The 21,994-nt window shown below is 41.7% G+C and overlaps 1 protein-coding gene across 1 annotated transcript in view; it reads left to right on the plus strand.

The window, feature by feature from the left end:
- The window catches only part of KL (klotho), a 104,922-nt gene that overhangs the window by 12,347 nt on the left and 70,581 nt on the right, over positions 1–21,994 (plus strand). Inside the window, exons 5-6 of the mRNA XM_040447940.1 lie at positions 11,811–11,893; positions 12,102–12,323. Of these exons, the coding sequence (XP_040303874.1) occupies positions 11,811–11,893; positions 12,102–12,323 (305 nt within the window). The remainder of the gene's footprint in view (positions 1–11,810; positions 11,894–12,101; positions 12,324–21,994) is intronic.

Genomic DNA, 21,994 nt, shown 5'->3' on the forward strand with positions numbered 1-21,994 from the left:
GACAATGACAGTAACAGCTGGCTCACTGCCACCCCCTCCCCATGCCCCATCAGGACACAGGCGTAACTGATCAGAAAGCCAAATGCTGGTAGGAGGAAGCCGGGCAACCCGAGGCAGCTCTGAAGAAGAGGCCCCATGGGTCCCCGGGTAAAAGACAGGGTTGAATATGATACTTAAAAATTACAGTGCAAGAAGGCAAGTCCATGGGTCAGTGAGCCACAGTTGTGCACTGAAGAGAAATTGCCTTTTGGCAGAGCTTAGGTATGCTGTTTATGTATCTGAATATAAAAGAATCACATTTAGGGATGAATTTACAGGGACTCAGAAAAAAAAGTGCAATTAATGGAGTCCTGCAGGACTGAGTGGATGCCAAAGAGCTATGGGAGGGAAGTGACAGCAATGCTTTTAACAAATAATCGCACTGTGGGTGCCCAGGGCCGGGAGACTGCCGAAGTGAGTCAGAGCATGATGCTGGGCCAAGAGGGGTTAGTTGAGATTGCCGATCACATCCCCGATGCCCAGCCCTGTGCTCCTGGCCTCATTGGTGCCGCTGTCGGAACTCAGAGCAAGTCAGCATCACGTGAGTGTTTGCTTACTTCTCTTCCTTCTTTAAGAGAAGGGCCAGTGACTTCTCGGTTTCTAAATGCCTCAGATTGAAATGTGTGAAACTGGGTATTGCTGGCAAATTTACTGAAGCCCGGCCAAGTATTTTGGAATTCTAATAGGGATTTCATCGCCCAGCAGAGATGGGCAACTCCTCTTAATTGTAGGGATGGCTCATGTGACAGCCAAACCCAAGAGAAGAAGCCTAGGCTTCCGGGGGCGTGTGATAGAACACGATGTATGAACCGTGCATGGCCTTGCCATCTGGGCGAGACTGGAGCTTGATGACTGGAATATGCAGTGACGTTATGATGAAACATTTCACCTTGATCTGTCCTCAAAGAATAAGCCTTTAAGAACCATCCTCTGTCAGAACCTAAGGAGATATTGTTAAAACTGAGTCTGTACTTAGCAGCCATAGGAGCGTTATGCCTTTCAATCCTAGGTTTTGGATTTTTATCATTTTTATGAATCTGATGGGTCTACACTTACATGAGTAGGGAGAGTTTAAAAATATAAAGAGGAAAAAAGTCACTGGTAACTCTACCTTTCGATAGCTACTATCACCATTTTAATGACATGCTAATTATATGCATTTAAAAAATAAAATGGTAGTTGTATATATTTTTTTTTTTTTGGCCTTTGGTAATTGTATTTTGAACAAGCAAACAAACTAACAAAAGTATGGTAAGGAAATATATATAAATACAAAAATTCTTAAAGTGAAGGTCACCTCAGAAACCAGCACCTCCATCAGGATAAGGGCTTGGAGGACAAGGTCTTTGAACTGGATTTTAGACTTGCAATACCGAATTACCCTACGTGCTCAAATGATCTGTCCAAACAAACAGAAAATGACTTAAAAAAAAAAAAAACTAATGGGTGTTTAAACTAATGGGTCTCTGCCTGTGGGTGTACATATGTGTAATTTTAAAGGTAATAAAATTTCACAGTCAGCAGCATGGATGTCTGGGGATGGGAAGACTGAAGCCAACAGAATAGAATGACATGAAGTAGAGGCCTGTGGCAGCAAATGGTAGGGCACCCGGATGTAGGAGACACTGACAAGTGAAACATAAGATGAAGGCAAGCACCTGCTATAAATGGCAGGACCACACAAACAGTGCATGGACAGACAAATGGGCTAGGAAATCTAGGTAGGGCCACTGTGGGAAGTGAAGAAACCAATGTACAGAAAGGGACAACAGACAATCGCTGATACAAACTGGCCTCCTCGGGACTGATTAGTCTTCCATGAGCTTACGTTGGCTCTACCCTCATTAACGCTGCTTGTAATACTCTCTCACCAGTTACTTATGGTCACTGGGAAGTAAAAGAAAGCTTTCAGGGCTTCTGGGGATGTTGGGGGTTGGTGCCTTATTGCATTTGCGGGCATTTTCAGATCACCCACAAACACTTGTTCTGTCATTAAACTCTAGTTAAGGGGCTGTAGACACAGGTAAGAAGGTAACTGGAATTTAATGCAGTTTGTGGTAGATACCAGATGAAAGATTTAAATGATGGGGTCTCAGGAGTTCAGATGTGAGAAGAGATCTTTGTGGGCAACACAGCTCCAATACTTCTGTCATATCTGAGTCTGGTTCTGATGCTTGCCTTGTCCCTTCAAACTGTTGCCTTCCTTTTAGTATGCCTTGTAATTTTTTGTTGAAAAATTTTGTTGATGTACAGGGTAAAAGAGACTTTTGTGAATTGGCTGCCAGTAATGTAGTGGTGAGGTGTGGGGGAGGGGAAGGTTTCTATAATCATGTGATTGGGTCTCAGTCTTTTAGTGAGACTCTGCTTCTGGACTGTGAACATCGAAAGTGCTTTTCAGTACCTGATTCCCCACCCCATTCCCATCCCATCTTAGATGGGACAAGATGGCTAGAGGGAGCTAGAGTTGGTTATTTCCTAACCCCTGAGTCAGTTAGATTCTGATAAGAACCCAATAGATTAGGCTCTGGTAAAATAGTTTCTCCTGAGGGTAGACCTTGTTAAGAAGAGAATGCTCTGGTGTATTTCAAAATGTTTACCTTTTCCCTCTCCAGTGGGAAGCTCAAAAGGAATTTTCTTCAGTATTCAGTGTGAGAACCTGGTAGAGCTCCTGGAGGTGAAACTTACAGAAATGTGGGCAAATCCCCCTAAAACTGAGCCCTCCCTGGAGATTTTGTCTTTCAGACTTGTCCACTGTGAACTTCCAGCAATTTGTTAATTATAGTTCAGGTTTTCCTATCCTGCTACTGGTTCCCTTAGGGATTTCTACCAGTAGGCTTCTGCTCCAGTAAACAGCTTCCCTGCTCCAGATATGCCTCTCTGTATCTACCCATCTGTCTCTAGTTTAGGGGGCAGTAGTTTGTCTTATGCCCCCAATTTTCTGACAAATCTAACAAGAGTTGCTGATTTTAATTTGTTCAGTTTTTTTTTTTAATTTTTTTTTTTAACGTTTATTTATTTTTGAGACAGAGAGAGACAGAGCATGAACGGGGGAGGGGCAGAGAGAGAGAGGGAGACACAGAATCGGAAACAGGCTCCAGGCTCTGAGCCATCAGCCCAGAGCCCGACGCGGGGCTCGAACTCACGGACCGCGAGATTGTGACCTGAGCTGAAGTCGGACGCTTAACCGACTGCGCCACCCAGGTGCCCCAATTTGTTCAGTTTTTTACTTGTTAGGGTACCATGATCACTTGTGAATCCTTTCAGATTGGAGTTGGGGCTCCATAATTCTCTCTGTTACTCTGTAACACTTGGAGAATACCAATAACAGTCCTCAGTATTCAACCAGCACAAACAACAAACAAGTATTTAAGGTAACAACTTTGAGATAGTGGGGCAGATAGAAAATCAGTATGTTCTGAGGGGTTTGTGGATGCTCTCCCACCGATTTGCATGGTATTCCCTGCAGAAGCCATAGGGCTTCTGCCTTGTTTTTGACTAGATCAAGTATCTCTACCCAATGTTTAGCACCTCCTCTGCCTCAGATAGATATAGGTTAAAATAATTTCTCCAAGTCTCAGTTTCCACATACATAAAAAGGAAATAATAATAATAATAATAATAATAATAGTTATAATACTGACCCCAACAGAGTGTTGTGAGTACGGAGATAATGCATGTTAAATATACAACTCTAGTCCTGGAACATAGCAAACACTCAATAAAAAGCTAATATCATTATTATTACTAGAATATCGTAAGTTGGTTGTATTAATAAAATTTGAGAATGTAAGAGCTAGAAGGGGGCTCAGGCACCGCAAAGATACAGACTGTGGTCTCTACAAACTTAAGTGGGAATTCTGCCTCTGCTTCCTCCCTCCCGGCAGGATGACCTTGGGCAAGTGACCCTCCTGCCCAATAATACGTTAGATTCACTGGGCTAAAGTTTAGAGTCCAAGGTTCCTTGCCAGGTATTTTGATTAAGTGTTTTTTTCTGTGGGGCCCAGGGATCTGCACTGTAGAACGTTCAAGGGAATTCTGATCTATGAACCCCATGGACCATATTTTGTGGAATGTTGACTCAGTTTCTTTTTCTTTTTTAAGTCTATTTATTTATTTTGAAAGAGACAGAGACAGCACAAGTGGGGAAGGGGCAGAGAGAGCGGAAGACAGAGAATTCCAAGCAAGCTCCATGTTGTCAGTGTGGAGCCCGATGTGGGGCTCGAACTCACAAAACTGTGAGACCTTGACTTGAGCCCAAACCAAGAGTCAGACACTTAACTGACTGGGCCACCCAGGTGGCCCTGTTGACTCAGTTTCTTGAAGTCTCAGGCTTTCTCCCATACAGAGGACCAGTGACACCTGCTTTGTGGTTTGTGTATGGAGAGTATCTGGCCATGAATCCAGCATATTGCAGGTGCTCGGAAGCATTGGCTTCTTTTCCTCCAGATATTGTCTATTCAAATATTCCATCCAACCATGTGAGTCCAGTGCCAAAGAGATTAGATTCTCTAGAATGTGCCAGAAGTTGACAGAAATCAGCTAACAAATGAGAGAGCATCACACTGTAAAGTGCGAAGAGTCTGTGAAGCACATAAGCATATTTTGAAGAATATAGGCCAGTGATAGAATGAGTGGGAATCCCACTCCCACCCCGCAGATCAGCCACGTGTGGAAATCAAAACTTTCCCTCTGATGAGTGCATTTCCGTGCTTCCAGAGGCCAGAAACCATATGAGCGGCAAACAGGACCTGCACTATCACCATCGGCAGCAAACATTTGTAATGAGTTTTGGAAATTTGGCTACTTGCCGGCCTCTGATTCATTAATGTAATATTAGAAAGAAATTAACAGGGTATGACGACCTCAGAGGACATTTGGGGAGAAGGCCGAGTCCATGCTGAACTGGCTCAGCTACAAAGAAATGAAACTTGGGTTTGCCCACAAGCACTGGAACTTTTAAGGTTCTTGTTTGCTGTGTGTGCATCCCATTATATCAGCATATAGTTGCTCCTGCTGTTGCTATAGAATGGAAACTTTGAAGCCGTGGTGTCTATAATAAGCCAGATGAGCTCACTTGTCAGTGTCTTTCCTTCCTGTTATACTTTTCAGTATGGTAAGCTGCTATTTAACTTTGAATTGTCACAGTCTGTGGCATTACATGCTGATATAATGTCTTTGCTGTATAATTGGTAAAGAGCATCGTGATACTTCTGATTGCAGGGGATAAAACTATACGGAAACATAAGAGTGTTTATAGAAAATGAAAAAAAAAAATCAATTCCACCAGCTATCCCAAAAACAAGTTGGGCAAAAACATTAAGCCTTCTTTATATATTTTTTCTTTTACGCCAAGAATTTGCTTTCAAATGAATTTTTCCCCTTTTCATCCTCCGTGGACACAGGATATATAGCAGCAGGGGAGGAGATGAGAAAAATCTACTGAAAGCTGGTTCTGTTTAACAGATTAAATTCAAATTTTCTTTTAAAAAGAAAGAGCTTGTAATGTTTTATTCAGGTTCAGCAATGGCAACATCATCAGAGTGGAAGCCTGCCTTAAGGAAAGAAGTTTGAATTTTTGTAATTAGAAATTGCGAAATAAAGCTTTGAAACAGAATCTGATTTGTCTATGGGGATCTTTTTTGTTGGTTTGTTTGAATTTATTCATATATTTGTCGATTCATTCAGCCACCACTGGCTCCTGCCATCTGTGCTAATCAGAGGAAAAGGGAGGAGGGGGACGGTGCCCTCAAGGACGCTCTGATCTCTTGAACCCGTGACCGTCCGTGGAGTTCTGTGCCCCATCACAGTTGGTGCGACATTTTATTGAAACTACTGATTCAACAAACGCTTGCTGAGTATTTCCTCTGTGTCCAGCACAGGGCTCTCTAGTCCTTGCTTCCTGCCTGGGGCTGTAGTGAGGATTATTGGGGTTATTGCAGGTAGGTTGACCACAGGAATGACCCTGTGGTGGTAGGCTTCAGTGGATGGGATGTGGAGAAGGAAGAAGTTTTTACCATGTAATCCTGCATCTCTCCTACAGTCGTGCATTTTGACCTTCTGGTCTCCTCACCTTGGCTTAGGTTTCTCCTTTTGGCTTCCATCACTTTGTGACTTCCTTCCTTCCTGTCTCCCTCCTTCCGGATTTCTTTCATACTCGTTCTATACATACTGCTGCCATGAAACTCCAGCAATATTTCACCCCACCAACTTTATTCAAGGAAATATAAGAGCGGCCGGTAGGGGATAGGCTGCCCAGGAGGATGCTCAAGGGCTCCGACTCCTTGGCCTATAGGAGTTAGGGCAGGGGCCCAGGCTCCACCCCTTCAGATTGGACAGGTCTGAGGATGGGGAACATGATGTTCCTGTTTCAGCTTCTAGATACATACAAGCACATTTCTCTGTACAGCTACATGTGAATCTTTTTCAGGAGAGTTTTGATATTCTGAGTTATGGAACTAAAGTGCTGGCTCCTCTCATGAGAAGCACTGCACCCAGGATGAGTGACAAGGATATTTGAAGTCAAGGAAATGAGGAGTTTTGGATTCTTGGGGGAGGGGGAGTATAACTTGAAGAGTTCGGCTGTCATTTCCTTTGCACTCGTGTAGATATTTTAATTATACAGGATCATAGATCAAAGAAATTATATCTATTCTTCACTGAGGAAAATTTTGAATGAAGACAGGACCTTGTTTATTGCCTCCCAGAGGGTGAGCCTCTGAATATCACTTTTGCCCTTCGTGAGGGCTGTGTCTCCTCTCTGGGTCTAGCAGTTCCATAAGGGCAGAGCCAGGTCTATTTTTGTCACTGTAAATCCCCAAAGCCCGCTATGGTGCCTGGTGCCCTAAAGTGCTCAACACACATCTATTAATGTAAAATAACGAGGCATATGAAGTCATTCTGAAATGCTGCATTGTATAGCCCAAGTACCCTTAAACAGGATTCTTGACCAAGTGACAAACTAAAAACCTCTAAGAGAACATAGACGGCAAACCGGAGCATGATGTTGAGGAATATTCTACCGATGGGATTTTAAACCACCGATTTAAGTACCAGCCATGTATTCCGTTTTGAGGTAATTGTTTGAAGAACTCAGAAACGACAGGATGACACCCACACTCCTACAGGGATATTCATGGTGGGGGCCCAAGGCTGGTTGTTACCGTGATGATCAAAACATTTATTGTGAAGGTGGGTCCAGTTTTCAGATTGGGGGAAGAGTCATTTATAAGGGAGACGTGGGGAAAATAAAACAAAATGAACCCTGACTTCAGCTTACTAGGAATAATTTTCTGGTTTTAGCATCATCAAGTTCAATGGCCGTACCCATGCCATTTGAGTAATCGCTGGGTATATGGAGCCCAACAACTGAACTCAGCCGAGTTGATTTACTGACTGACTTGAGTTACTATGTCGTCTGTGTAGTCAGTGCTGCTTCGTTTTAAATCAGATCAAAATATACTTGAAGGGCAAAGAAGTTGATTCAGCGGCTTACCTAAAACATGCACTCCAGCGATGACAGAGAAATGTAATTAAGCCTAAAAGAAATTCAGATGTGTCAAAAATTTCTAAAAAGATACAAATGGAAAATAAATGCTCAGAATTGTATCTGTCAATGAATTTCTGGATTACACTGATAAACTACTGATGAGAGCAGACAAGTATTTTGTTCTATTGGATGGATTTTCTTCCCCACCTACTAGAAAACATTTTTCATGATATTATGTTATTAATAGAGGGTTCCAAACCATAACTAACAAATAGTTGCTTCCTGTGTTAAGGATAATGACTTCATATAGCAGAAAAGTTTGTTTTAGGGAACTAACAGAGTGTGTCTGTAAACAGGCAGCTGAATTGGACACAATTGAAAGATTTGGTTCTCAAATTTGCTATGGCTCATTAAAATTGTATTTGGAGCAGAGGGCCTATTACTTCTTGGATTTTTGTCTTCGCAGAGTTGTATAAACAGGCTGTTGAGAAATGGAACGATCAAATCTTCTTCTTGCATCTATTTAACAGTGCATATATGCATATGGCTATTGTCTTCAGTGCCAGTGAACTGGAACATGAAAATATTATTTCTAAATACAGCCAATATCCTTAATGGAACTACTTATAAAATCAATCTTACAAAATAAGACTGTACGGGGTAGTTTGCTATTATATTGTTTTAACTTTTGTTGTTGTTCAGTGTCAATCTCTAGCAGTTTCTTGTTTGTTTTTGTTGTTGTCTGCTTTTGTGTGTGTGTGTGTGTGTGTGTGTGTGTGTATTTGCTAATTACTGTTGAAATGTGTAGTACTCACAGACAGAAGGAAATGTGCCTAGGGCATCTTTGTGTAAGGGTACAAGTCTGGACTGCCAAACCTGGGCACAGAATCTTGAGTGAATTGGTCATGACCTTGTCCCAATATCTTCTCCTTATGAAACCAGAAGGGTCTTTACTTACAATTTTCTGAGGACAATGATAGCACTAACTGAGGATGACTAAAATCATACTATACATTAGCATGAAAACTCTACACAGTTTACAAATAACTCAAGTTTGGTCATATGAAGTGGGATCCCTTAATGGGGGGCCCACCGAGTCCAATTTATCATTGAAAAAAATATATACGTACATACATATATACATGTGTGCGTGTGCACGTGTGTGTGTGTGTGTGTGTGTGTGTGAGTGTGTTTGAGGTAAATGTACCAGCAGTTTCTCTTATGGGCAGGAATAGGTAGGGGTCACCTTGGAGCATCTTTTTTGTGTGTGGCAAAATATATGTAACATAGAAGTTATCATTTTACTTATTTTTAAATGTAGAGTTCAGTGGCACTAAGTGCATTTATGATGTTGTGCAATCATCACCACTATCTATTTCCAGAACTTTTTCATTACCTCCAACTGAGATTCTGTACCCAATAAACGCTAACTTCCAATCCCCTCCTCCTAGCCCCTGGTAACCTCCCTTCCACTTTCTGTCCCTATGAACTTGACCACTCTAGGTAACTCATGTGAGTGGAATCACACAATACTTGTCTTTTCGTGCTTGGCTTATTTCACTTAGCACAATGTCCTCAAGATCCATGCATGTTGTAGCCTGTGTCAGGATTTTCTTCCTTTTTAAGGCTGAGTCATATTCCACTGTTTGGACAGACTGCTTTTGTTATCCATTCATCCATAAATGGACCCTTGTGTTGATTCTACCTTTTATCTATCGAGAATCACGCTGCTATGAACGTGAGTGTAGAAATATCTTTTCAAGACCCTGCTTTCAATTATTGTGCATACAAACCCAGAGGTGGAATTGCTGGATCATGTGGTAATTCTATTTTTAATTTTTTTGAGGAAGCTCCATGCCGTTTTGCACAGTGGCTGCACCGTTTCACATTTGGAGTGCATCTTTCTTTCTTGATGTGCATCTTTCTTGGAGTGCAATTCCTCAGGGAGTTACTGTGGAATTTCCTGCCCACTGTCCTGTGGGCTCTGGTATAAAAGAGCTCTCAGGACACAAAATTAAAATGTTTCCTTGATAAAAAGTATTATGACAACATCAAGATCCATATATTTTTTTTTAATTTTTTTTAACGTTTATTATTTTTGGGACAGAGAGAGACAGAGCATGAACGGGGGAGGGGCAGAGAGAGAGGGAGACACAGAATCGGAAACAGGCTCCAGGCTCCGAGCCATCCGCCCAGAGCCTGACGCGGGGCTCGAACTCACGGACCGCGAGATCGTGACCTGGCTGAAGTCGGACGCTTAACCGACTGCGCCACCCAGGCGCCCCCAAGATCCATATTAATGGAAGAAATGCTTTGCCTCTCAGTGGAACAGTGCTTTGGGTGTGAAAATGACACAAGGAATTGAGCCGCATTCTGAGTCCTATTAAACAAAAATGAAGCTACCGTTTCATTTGTCTGAATGAGACCTAATGCTGTGGACAAAGCATTGAGGAAGAGATTTTTGTGCATATTTAGATCCTTAAGATTGGGTCATTTTATCTCTTTTAAATGAAGATTCTCATCCCCTGGCCCCTCCCCCCACAACACACACCAGAGTCTCATAAAATAGTTTTTCTACACGAGTGATTCATTTCTTCATACATATTTTTTTTGGAATTGTCGTTTTGTGCCTATGAAACAAAAGAACTTTTGATTCGGAAGGTTAAAAACACGTTCTTGCCCATTCTGATTACAAAGATTAAAACTATTGGGCCTTATCTCAGCCATGAACTCAGGGAATAAAACGTATGTTTCCCTAGATGTGTAGAAAGCTTGCAAGAGCACATTTCATTTGCCCAAAACCTCACAGGATAGCGTGTTCCAGGTACTGGACCCTGACACCCACACGCTGCTAAATATATATATATATATATATGTGTATATTTGTTTGTGTCTAAAAAATATCTATATTTTATATATTATATTTTTTATATATTTATATTTTACATAATATATATTTTATATCTATTATATATTTATATCTATATCTATATCTATTTCAGACACACACGAGCCCTCCAGTGTGTGTGTGTGTGTGTGTGTGTGCGCGTGGTGGGGACAATGACAGTCACTCCAGAGCCAGGGGCCTAGTGAATGTCAAGAGGCACTAGAGGTTGAGCTATTTAAGTGGCACAAAAAAACCCATTAGATATGTTGTTTTGTAAATGTTTATCTTTATGTTTCATTGTATCCAGATGAATAGCACTTCTTTTCTATGTGTCTGAATAAATGAAATGATCAAGAAAAAAAAATGTGTCCCACATGTGTTCAAAAGCAGAGGAAACTGCTAGCTAAATTTAGAATTCGATACATAGGAAAAACACTAAAAATAGTTTTTAACTGGTCTAATTACTTCCTGATCATTGAGGGTTTCTATATAGTTTTTCAATTATCTAGGTTCCTGTGATGGTTGATTTTATGTTACTTGGAGGGTGTTTTTGGATGAGATTAACATTTAAATCAGTGAACTTTAAATATAGCAGATTGTCCACCATATTGTGAGTTGGCCTCATCCAATCAGACGAACACACGAGTAGAACAAAAAGAATAATATCCTCCGGGCAAGGGGGAATTCTCCGGCAGACTGCCTTTAAACTCTATTTGTACCATCAGCTTTCCTGGGTCTTTAGTCTGCTGGCCCACACTGCAGATTTCGGACTTGCCAGCCTTCACAATTGCATGAGCCAATTCCTTGTAATAAATCTCTCTCTCTTTCTTTCTTTCTTTCTCTCTCTGCTTCTCTCTCCCTTGTCTATCTACCTAGTTCCTATCGGTTCTGTCTCTATAGAGAACTCTAATACAGTTTCTTTCTTATGTTTACATTTCCTTTCTCCCTGAATTCCTACCTTTTGTAAGGTGAACTCCTATCAGTGTTTTATGCTTTTTTTTCTTTTAGTGGGAAGTTAAAATGGCTTATGTTATAAAACTATACAAAACAAATGTAAGAGTATATAGGAATAAAGAGATAGGAAGGTATCAGTCAGGGTTCTAGCAAGTAGGATTCCACTGGAAAGAATTTAACCGCAGAGTGACTATTTATAGAAGTGCAAAGGGTGAGGAAGCTAAGGAGGCAGGGTGAGCCCTCAGGGAACTAGGGTTAGCAGGAAGTGGTTACCACACAACAGCTTGAAGAGAAAGGAAGAGAAACTGTGTTTGTAGAGCCCAGGAGTCCTGGAGGGGCCACTGGCTGGAGCTGTAATAAAGGAAGAAGGCAGACTATGACTGGAGCAAGAAACAGTGAAGAAATGCCCTGATTCTTTCATCCACCCCTCTTATCTCCTGCCAGCACCTCTTGCCGAACCGGTGCGGATCTCAAGGGCCAGGAGCTGGGAGATGCAGTCCGGAAAGGCCAGCTTCCTGGGGCATACAGTAGGGGAGAGACAGTGGATCTGGGGAGGCCAACAGAATAGCTAGCACACCTTGAAAAGTATCCAAAAGGTTTTGCTAAGGACTACACAGTATCACGCTTCACCACCAGCGGACCTTCCGGCTTTGACGGCTGCGTGGATACAGAGCCTGGAACATACGCTGCGTTGCCCACTGAGATTGGACCAGACTTCTGCTTGTTCCACGCCAGCCATCACTAACCCCAAGCAGAGTGGACAGATGTCCATTACCCTCGCTCAGATTGGTTTTGGCCTGCCTTTTGTCCCTGTGGGCTGCTCTGGGCACCCGAGGCAGTTTTTACCATCTCCTCTGCAGGTCCCAGCCTGGCTCCAGCCAGCCCCCAGCAGCCCTGAGAACCGAGTGGTACCTCTCGTGACCATCACAGAGGATGTGAGAGAGCGCGTGTGCACAAGTTGGAAAGGGGCAGAGAGAGGACGGGGGGGTGGGGGGGTGGGGGGGTGGAAAGAGAGAATCCCAAGCAGGCTCTGCACCACCAGCACAGAGCCCAACCAGGGGCTTGAACTCATAAACCATGAGATCATGACCTGAGCCAAAGTCGGATGCTTAACCAACTGAGCCACTCAGGTGCTTTGACCATTTGGTATCTTTTAATCTGTCATTTTACTTCAAGTCGGTGCCATATATAGTCATGTGGGCATAAGAGACTATCTGAAGTTATTTTGAGGGACACAAAAATGGATAAAAATCAATGAGCTTTTTCTAAAGTTTTTGGGGAGAGGCGTATATGTAAAATTCCAAATCTCCCAGTTCAAACAATTAACCTTGCTTTATTGTTGTATTGGCAAAAAAAAAAAAAAAAAAAAAAAAAAGAAATCTCCCAGTTCATACATACAGTGTTTTAAAATTATTTATATCAGCATTACCCAGTAGGTCTGCAACAAGATCATCCGGAAACCCAACTTTAAGAGAATAGAGCAGATAGAACTGGCAAAGAGAAGAGATGGTGTTACCCGAGCCCATGAGAGCTGGGGTCCCTTGAATGCGGCCACGGGATGAGAAATGTAAGAGGTGCTCACACTCTGGGTGGTGCGGTGCCCATTCTCTCCTGAAGAAAGCCCCAACTAGAGCTGCCCACCAGCTTATTCTTTCTGGTTGATGGAATTCTACCATCCATCCATTCCTCCAGGTAAAAGCATCTTTGAAAAGGCAGACACTCGTTTAAGCTGGGAGAGCATGGGTGATATACTTAGGTTGCCAACACTGTTACGAATTAAGAGTTGAGATCATTTTGGGGTGCTGAGTGGCTCAGTCAGTTAAATGTCAGCCTTCGGCTCAGGTCATGACCTCATGGTTCGTGAGTTCAAGCCCCATGTCGGGCTCTGTGGTGACTGCTCAGAGCCTGGAACATGCTTTGGATTCTGTGTCTTCCTCTCTCTCTGCCCCTCCCCCTCCTCCACTCCCTCTCTCTCTCTCTCTCTCTTTCTCTCTTTCTCTGTTTCTTTTTCTCAAAAGAGTTGAGGGCATTTCGGAGCACCTGTGTGGTTCAGTCAGTTAAGCCTCTGACTTTGGCTCAGGTCATGGTCCAATGGTTCATGAGTTCGAACCGCACAACAGGCTCTGTGCTGCCAGTGCAGAGCCTGCCTGGGATTCTCTCTCTCTCTCCCTCTCTCCCCCCACCAAATAAATAAATATACTAAAAAAAGGGGGGGGGGGAGTTGAGATCATTTTCCATAAAAGGGGAGGTTGTAAATTATGAAGATACATTTTATATTCTTCCAAATAGTATTTCCTATGGTCAGCACAAGATTCCAGAGGCTCCAATCAGTCAGCCAGATAGATTCGTTTGGTTTTGTCTTCTCCTCAGTATAGGACTTCATATGCAGAGTGGAGGAAAAGTAGCCCAAGAAATATTGAATAAAAATTTACATTAAAGAAATGCTGAATGTATCTGTTCAGTCCCCATGGTTATCACCAATCACATGTGTCTTAGTCAGCTTGGGCTGCTAGAACAAAATCCAACAGTCTGGATGGCTAGAACAACAGATATTTATTTCTCACAGTTCTGGAGCTTGGAAAGCCCAACCAAATGGAGGTGCCTACAGATTTTCTTCCTGGTGAGAGCCTGTTTCCTGGCTTGTAGATGGCAGACGTCTTGCTTGGTTCTCACATGGCAGAGAGAGAGAGAGAGAGAGAGAGAGACAGCTCTGGTGTCTCTTCCTCTTCTTATAAGGGCACTAATCCCACCATGGGGCCCAACCCTCATGATCTTATCTAATTACCACCCAAAAGACCCATCTTCAAATACCATCAACACTGGGAGTTAGGGTTTCAACATATGAATTTTAGGGTGTCATACACATTCAGTCCTTAACGACACGGTACAAATAACATAGTGTGAAGATGTTTGCAGAAATACTGTCAGGAAAATGGCTGAAATGTTAGCTTTTTGACTCCAGCTTGACTCTGATCCATTGTTCTAGTTCTGTAGATAGTTGGTCTTACGCATATGGTGGTGAAATGTATTGCATCCTTCTTCACTTGCAAAGAAAATATGTGGTCCTCGCAGCTCAGCGACAGATGGCCAAAGTTTACAAAACCGCTAAGAAAACAAACTCAATGTATGAAAACAAAGTTCACTGCTAACGTTGGACCCTTTCTTTCATGTTTTGATTCATAAGGTAACAGTGTTCTAAACTGGAAAAAGAAAACACCTGACAGCATTTTTAAAAGCAACAACACCCCTAGTTAGCTGCTAAGAGCAGTTTCTTTTTTTGGATTAAAATGCACAAAGTAAAATACTTCTGGGGGAGTGGTTACATGTGGCAACCTTAAGGGGAATGGCTGATGTGAAGGGCATCCCACTGCATTTGCTGTGGGATAGAATCAGCTTCCTCCTAATATTTGTGGCTAAAACTTTGTTAGGCAATATGGTATTAATGAGAAATATGGAAAAGAATTAGGAAATAATTATTGTTTACATGAAAGCTGTTCAACTACTTGTGCAAGAAAACCTCTCGCTTCCATATGACCCCATTCTCCAAACATAAAGGGAACAGATACACGTTAATGTCTGCTGACTAAATGTGTAATTTCAGATAGCACTCTCATAGTTAATCAGAGTATCTCAGGAGTTGTAGGAACGGGAAATCTAGCTAGAAAATGCCTTCCTGACATCATAATCAATGCATTTGCCTAATTATATTTAATCGACTGAAGCACGTTTTTGAAAAAATATGTAAAAAACTATTCTGTGCACAAACCTGTCCAAGTCTTCAATAGGATGCTCTGAACAGAAGCTTTGGGTGAAAAGCCTTGTCGTGTTACACAGACACCACCTGCAAATGTCTGTAATTCTCTTGGTGCACCATCCCGCCCATTTGCATGATACAGGGTGTTCTGATCATGATGGGGGGCGGGGCAAGGGCAATGAGCAAGTTCAGAGTCATGACCAGGAGGCGAAGGTGCAGCTCTGCAGAAGGGCTGAGGGTCCTTGTGGAGATGACAGAGGGGACTTTTCTTGGGGACACTTCAGTCCTTCGTGAAAGTCCGTGTTTCTAGGAATTGAACTATGACAGCATTTACCAGGGATGGGGAATTTAAAGTGAGGAAAGGGTCATATTACCTGTGAGCTCTTGTTTTCTTTTTTCTTTTCTTTTTTTTTTTTTTTTTTGACAAGAAAGTGATTCTCAGTACCTGGAATAAGGAAGTAAGGGGTCACCAGTGCGCCGAAAGTGGAGAAGCAGAGAGATAAATGCAATGGAACAGAGGGGCTGAAACTATGCCACAGGGTATAATTCTTTCTTAAAAGTTGAAAGATGCTATGATTTCTGTGCCATAGCTAACCCTCAAAGCCCTAAAGATGATACATGAGTTAAAACAGTGGACTGTGTCTCCCTTATTTATTCTTGTCTTCTAATAAATTTACTAAATAACTGAATCATCTTTCCTGATAAACAGTTCAGTGGGGATTCTGGGTGGCTCAGTCGATTAAGTGTCTCACTCTAGATTTCGGGTCAGGTCACGATCTCACAGTTGGTGAGATGAGCCCCACGTGGGGCTCTGTGCTGACAGTGTGGGGCCTGCTTGGAATTCTCTCTCTCTCTCTCTGAAAATAAATAAACTTTAAAAAAAGTTAAAAAAATTCATAGTCACCTAAATTTTCAATCATTTGAATGTATCCTAAGGCAATTATGCTAGGTAGGTCATGTGAGACAATTCCCCTCAAGAAACATAAATTTGATTTAATATGTGATGACAACAGTAACATACGTTGAGTGCTGACCATATACCAGATTGTTCTAAGTGCATCACTCATGTGAATTAATTTAATTGAAGGGACAGAACAGGCAACATACAATTTTTATTGTATGGCAAGGTGATGCATTTTTAAAATTTAGAATTACTAAATATAATAAGGTGACAATAAAACATTTGTGGTCCCATGGATCACGCATGACACAAAAGGGTGTCTATGTCTAATCTGTAGACATTATGTCTAATCTGACAAGGGACTAGTAACCAGAATACACAAGGAACCTGTGCGTATCAACAACAAAATACTCCAACAGAAAAAAACAGGCAAAATATAGACAAAGCAGTTTACAGAAGAGGAAACTCTTTGAGCTAATAAACACACGGAAAGATGTTCAAACATTATTAATAAGAGCAATGAGAATAAAATAATGAAACGTCACTTTGTGCCCATTAATGAGGAATTAATCAGGGAGCTGGATGATGTCCACCTTCAGCAAGGGTGTGAGGTTAGGGGTCCCTCTGCCTTGCTGGTGGAAAAGCAGACTGGAACAGCCATCCAGGAAATGGTACACTACTCAGTGCAGCTAAGCTTATGGACGCCCTAGGGCCCAGCCATTCCTCTCTGGAGTCGCCCCTGGAAAATCTCATTATAGACCCTTAAGCGACACATCTAAGGGCTTTGGTAGCAGATTATAGAGGCATCTGAAGTCCTTCAAGGAGAGTAAGTGATAAACGGTCAGGGTAAACACTGAGGGAGGACTGTGCCATAGTTAGAAGCAACAGATTCAATTTTCATGTAGGAGCATGGATAAATGTTAAAAATATAACACTGAGTGGAAAACAAACAGAATGAGACATATAACATAATTCTGTTTATACAAATAAAAATATATCTTAATGCTATAAAATTCTTAGAAGAAAATATAAGGCAAAAAAACATAAGGGAAAATCTTCATGACGTTAGCTTTGGCAATAGTTTCTTGGATATGACATCAAAAGCACAGGCAATGAAATAAATACATTGGACTTCATCGAAATTAAGAACTTTTGTTCATAAAGACAGAAAGTAGAATGGTATTTGCAGGGTTCGCAAGGGAGACAGTGTCTAACGGGGACAGAGTTTGAGATGAAAAAGTTCTGGAGATTGATGGTGATCATAATCACACAGTAATGTGATTGTACTTAATATTGTTCAACCATGTACTTAAAAGTTGTTCAAATGGTAAATGTTTTATTTTTTCTGTTTTAAAGACAGAGGGAGAGCATGAGCAGGGGAGCAGGGCAGAGATGGGGAGAGAGAATCTTTAAGGAGCCTCTACAAGCAGCACGGAGCCAAAATGGTATATATTATGTTATGTATACGTAACCACAATTACAGAAATAAAAAATACATTCAAAAAGACAAAAAAAGAAGAAAAATATATGTGATTCGGATAGTTTTTAAAGTAGGCATGCAATCCTTTTTTTTTTAAAAAAGGAGAAGGGAGAGGGGCTCCTGGGTGGCTCAGTTGTTGAGCGTCCGACTTCAGCTCAGGTCATGATCTTGCAGTTCACGAGTTCGAGCCATGCATTGGGCTCTGTGCTGACAGCTTGGAGCCCGGAGCCTGCTTTGGATTCTGTGATTCCCTCTTTCTCTGCCCCTCCCCAGCTCATGCTCTGTCTCTCAAAAATAAATAAGCATTTATAAAAAAAAAAAAAAAAAAAAAGGAGAAGGGAGATTGTGCTTATGTCTTTACTTATGTGAAACAAAGCAACATGTAATAATTAAGTGGTCAATGTTGTGCAAATTTTAAAATTCATTAATTTGTTCAAAATTTTTTGAGAGAAAAGATGTATCTGCACAAAACAACAAATACACATTTTAGGACATTTGTAAAACACACTAGAATGTTTGATGGGGGAGGGGAAGGGTTTGGCTACAGGATAAAAGGGAAGAAACAAGTAAACGGAACAGCAAAGGACAATACTTGTGACCTCTCAACTCAATTCAGTTTAATAAACATTTGTTAAGACTCAACTTTTTCCAGGCACTTTATTTGTATTTGCTCTTTCGGATGGTATCTGAGCCTAAATATGATTTATGTACATGGAATAATGAGACTCCTTATTAATTTTTGTTAGAGAATTGCATGTGCCACAAGAACAGAGCAAAAAGTAAAAAAATTATCACTGGAAAAAAGTGTCTTCTAAGATTCTTTATCTTGCTTACATGGTTTGAAAAACTGACGTGTAATACTAACCAAGACGCTATCTTCAATATAGCTGTTGTCTCAAGTGTTGCCATTAAACCATTAAAAGCCAAGAAATAGAATTAAAAATAAGCCACAACAAAAATAATGTGATAGACTTGGAGGAGATTAAATGTTATTTAAATTATTTGTATATTAGTCTCTGATGAAAAATAGAAGTTTAGAGATATATTTAGATATTGCTAAGTCTCAAGTTACTACAACCTCTACATGTCCTAATAAAACTAACCCTTAGTAATCCCCAGTCATTCGTTAATTCAACAAATATTTATTAAACTCCTATCACCTGCCGGATACTGGGCCTCAATAACCATTACTTTCCAGTTGATATCTCCACCCCAGGCTTCTCTGAATTCCAAACCTCATAGCACAACCTTCTCTACATTTCTGCTTGACTGGCTCAAGAGTCTTTCAAACCAAGCATGTCCAAAAACCTGTGACTCGTCCCCACAACTGTTGTTATTTCTGGGTTTTGCTCTCAGAGAATGGCTCCACTTAACAGACACTAAGTGATCGTCCATGACACCTCTCTCCATCTCTCTCTGTTACTTGTCTTATCCAGTGACTTCAAATCCTGTTGATTTTAACATTTAAATATTTCTCAAATCCATTCACTTTCCCCCACCCATCTTCAGTCACCGTGAGTCCAAACAACTATAATAATATCATTTCTTGACGGACTCCTGGCCTCACACATGTGTGCCCAGCCCTCCACCTCACTCCACATTGAAGCCAAATCTCGTCATGTCATTTCCTATCCTTCCTCCTCTCTTAAAAATCTGTGTCTCTTTAGGTGAAGAATAAAATCTCTAAGGTGGCCAGGGATGTATTTATGGTATTGCTCCTTCCTGTCTCTATCCTCTCCCCAATTCTCATCCCATCCTCTTCCCTATTCTCTTTGTCCTTCCATACTGCCTTTAAGTCCCTTGAGTGCATCATGTCCCCTCTACAACAGGGTCTTTGCAATTCTTATAGAATTGGAGTGCTCTTGGTCTCCCTCCTTCCTCCCTTGTGTCTCCTCTTTTGCATAGTTCATCCATTCACTCACACATATTTATTGAGGACCTACTGTATGCCAGGTGCTGATTTAGGATGCTGGAGACTCAGTGATGAAATAAACTCCATGCCATCTTGAAGATTTAATTTTTGTGAGCTGCATTTGGACTCTGGGGGACTAATTCTGACTTAGCTCAATGATCCTTCTTCAGAGAAGTCTGATGAGAGTAGAACAGGTCTCCTTGTTACAAGTTCACAAAACCCTGTGTATTCCTTCCTAATACTTATCACGGCTTGTGATTATGCATTTATTTGAGGGCTTATCTGAATATCATCTGACTCACCCATTAGTCTGTAAGATTTATTTAGGTTTGGGACATGCCTGTTTTTTCTCATCACAGTATCCTCGGGGCCTTATCACAGATTCTGGGTGCCTAGAGCATCTTGGATCTAGTAAATATTTATTGATTGAATAAAATGTGGTAGAAAATGATCTCTGTCCTAAGGTTAATCCAGTGAGAAGGTAGATGAATGAACAAATAATACAAGCAGGGAGAGAATTCTGACTCAGAAGTACATACAAAGGCTGAGGGACACATAAGATCCCTCATTTTATTATTTGTTTCTTAAATTGGGAAGACAAGCACATTTATATGCTGAAGGTTAATAGCCAACGGAGAGATACAGGAAGGAAGGGCCCTGATGAAAGGGCAACTTCCCTGGAGAGAGGGAGGGATGGGGTCCAGAGCTCCATGAAGGGTCTTGGTAATGGTTGGGGAGCTCTGTCTGATGGTTTCAATTTCTTTGTGGAGTCATAGGCTAGATCTGCTTGGGCTAGTACAGTAGCTATTTGCTACATGTGACCACAAGCCCTTTAAACATGAGGAGATGTGCTCTAAGTGCAAAACACATATCAAATTTTGAAGTCTTAGCACACAAAAAATAATGCAATATATCTCATTAATCATTTTTATGTTAATTGTTGAAATGATAGGGTGCCTGGGTGGCTTAGTCGGTTCAGCTCGGTCATGATCTCGTGGTTTGTGGTTTCAAGCCTCGCCTCGGGCTCTTTGCTGACAGCTCAGAGCCTGGAGCTTACTTTAGATTCTGTGTGTGCGTCTCTCTCTCCTCCCCCGCTCGCACTCTGTCCGTCTCTCTCAAAAATAAGTAAATATTAAAAATATTTTAAAAATTGTTGAAATGATAATATAGTCGGCTCTCATTATTCATAGTAGTTATGTTCTGTAAAGTTGCCATGAACAGTGAATTAGCAAATGGTGACTCATTGGTCTGGGGAAATACAGGATGGGGTTCCTGAGAGTCTCTGGTTACATTTTCACCCATCGATCAATACATATCTTTTCTGTATGTGTGTTTCTGTTTAAGACAACCTTATTTAATATATATATTGTCCCATTAACATTGAACTCACAACTGATAGCCCTCTAACCCACACCTGAAGGAAGCTTATCCAACACATTTATTATCTCCACAAGGCACACCCCAGCCTTCTTGCTCTCAGAACACTAGACAGCGCTTCAGCACTATGCTTGGGAGCTGTTTTAACAACAAAATCACCAACCAAAAGCACAAAAGTGCAAAAAATGCAGCACTTCCTAGACCACAGAAAGGACACTTGTTTCCTTATGACAGCTGAAACAGGAAGGCAGAGCGCTGGTTTCTCTGACCTCAGCTGGGAATGTGGGTGAACAGTTTTTTCATGGATTCTATTATTATTCCACAAACCAAATTGCCTCCTTATGCCTTTGATGCTTCAGTCAGTTCCTGCTCATTAATGCACACAAACACTATTATTTTTCCATAGCAAGACTCTATATTCTCTTTGTAACATGGTCTGGTGTCTTATTAAGTTTCTGGCCAGCTGTCTCTGCTCGGCAGATGTCTTCATTCGGCCGCCTGTGACAATTCTAGGAGCTTTCCCTGTGAGTTTTTGGCAAAGTACAAAGCTATTGGTGCACGTGAATGGCTTACAGTTTTTTCCCCCCTAAAATGAACTTCCTTGTCTTTGTGAATCTTGAGTCTCATCAGGCAAAGGTGCCGGCCAGGAGTGAGTTTTGCTGCCTGCTCTTTAGGCTTTATGAACAGACTCAATGGTGGCAATTCCACAGATGCTGGTACCTCCCAGAATGGGTCTGAGATGTCCGGGGGGGGGGGGTGGGTTTAGGCCGACCAACCCTGCAATTCTAGCACCACTGCATTCATGCTACGGTTTTGTTTTTTGTTTGTTTGTTTCTCTTTCTGCTCTGATTTCTGCTGGGGCTCTTCACAACAGCAGCCCCGTGGCTATCTTGCAGACTTGATGCAGATGCTTTTTTTTTTTTTTTTTAACGTGTATTCATTTTTGAGACAGAGAGAGACAGAGCATGAACGGGGGAGGGTTAGAGAAAGGGAGACACAGAATCCGAAACAGGCTCCAGGCTCCAAGCTGTCAGCACAGAGCCCGATGCGGAGCTCGAACTCACGGACCGCGAGATCGTGACCTGAGCCGAAGTCGGACGCCCAACCGACTGAGCCACCCAGGCGCCCCAGATCCAGATGCTTTTAACCAACCTTTTTTTCTGATTGTAAAACTAATAATCTAGAAAGCTCGGACAATAGAAAG

This window comes from Herpailurus yagouaroundi, unplaced genomic scaffold (genome assembly GCF_014898765.1).
Source record: "Herpailurus yagouaroundi ecotype Mexico unplaced genomic scaffold, PumYag 197, whole genome shotgun sequence".
Taxonomy (NCBI): Eukaryota; Metazoa; Chordata; class Mammalia; order Carnivora; family Felidae; genus Herpailurus; species Herpailurus yagouaroundi.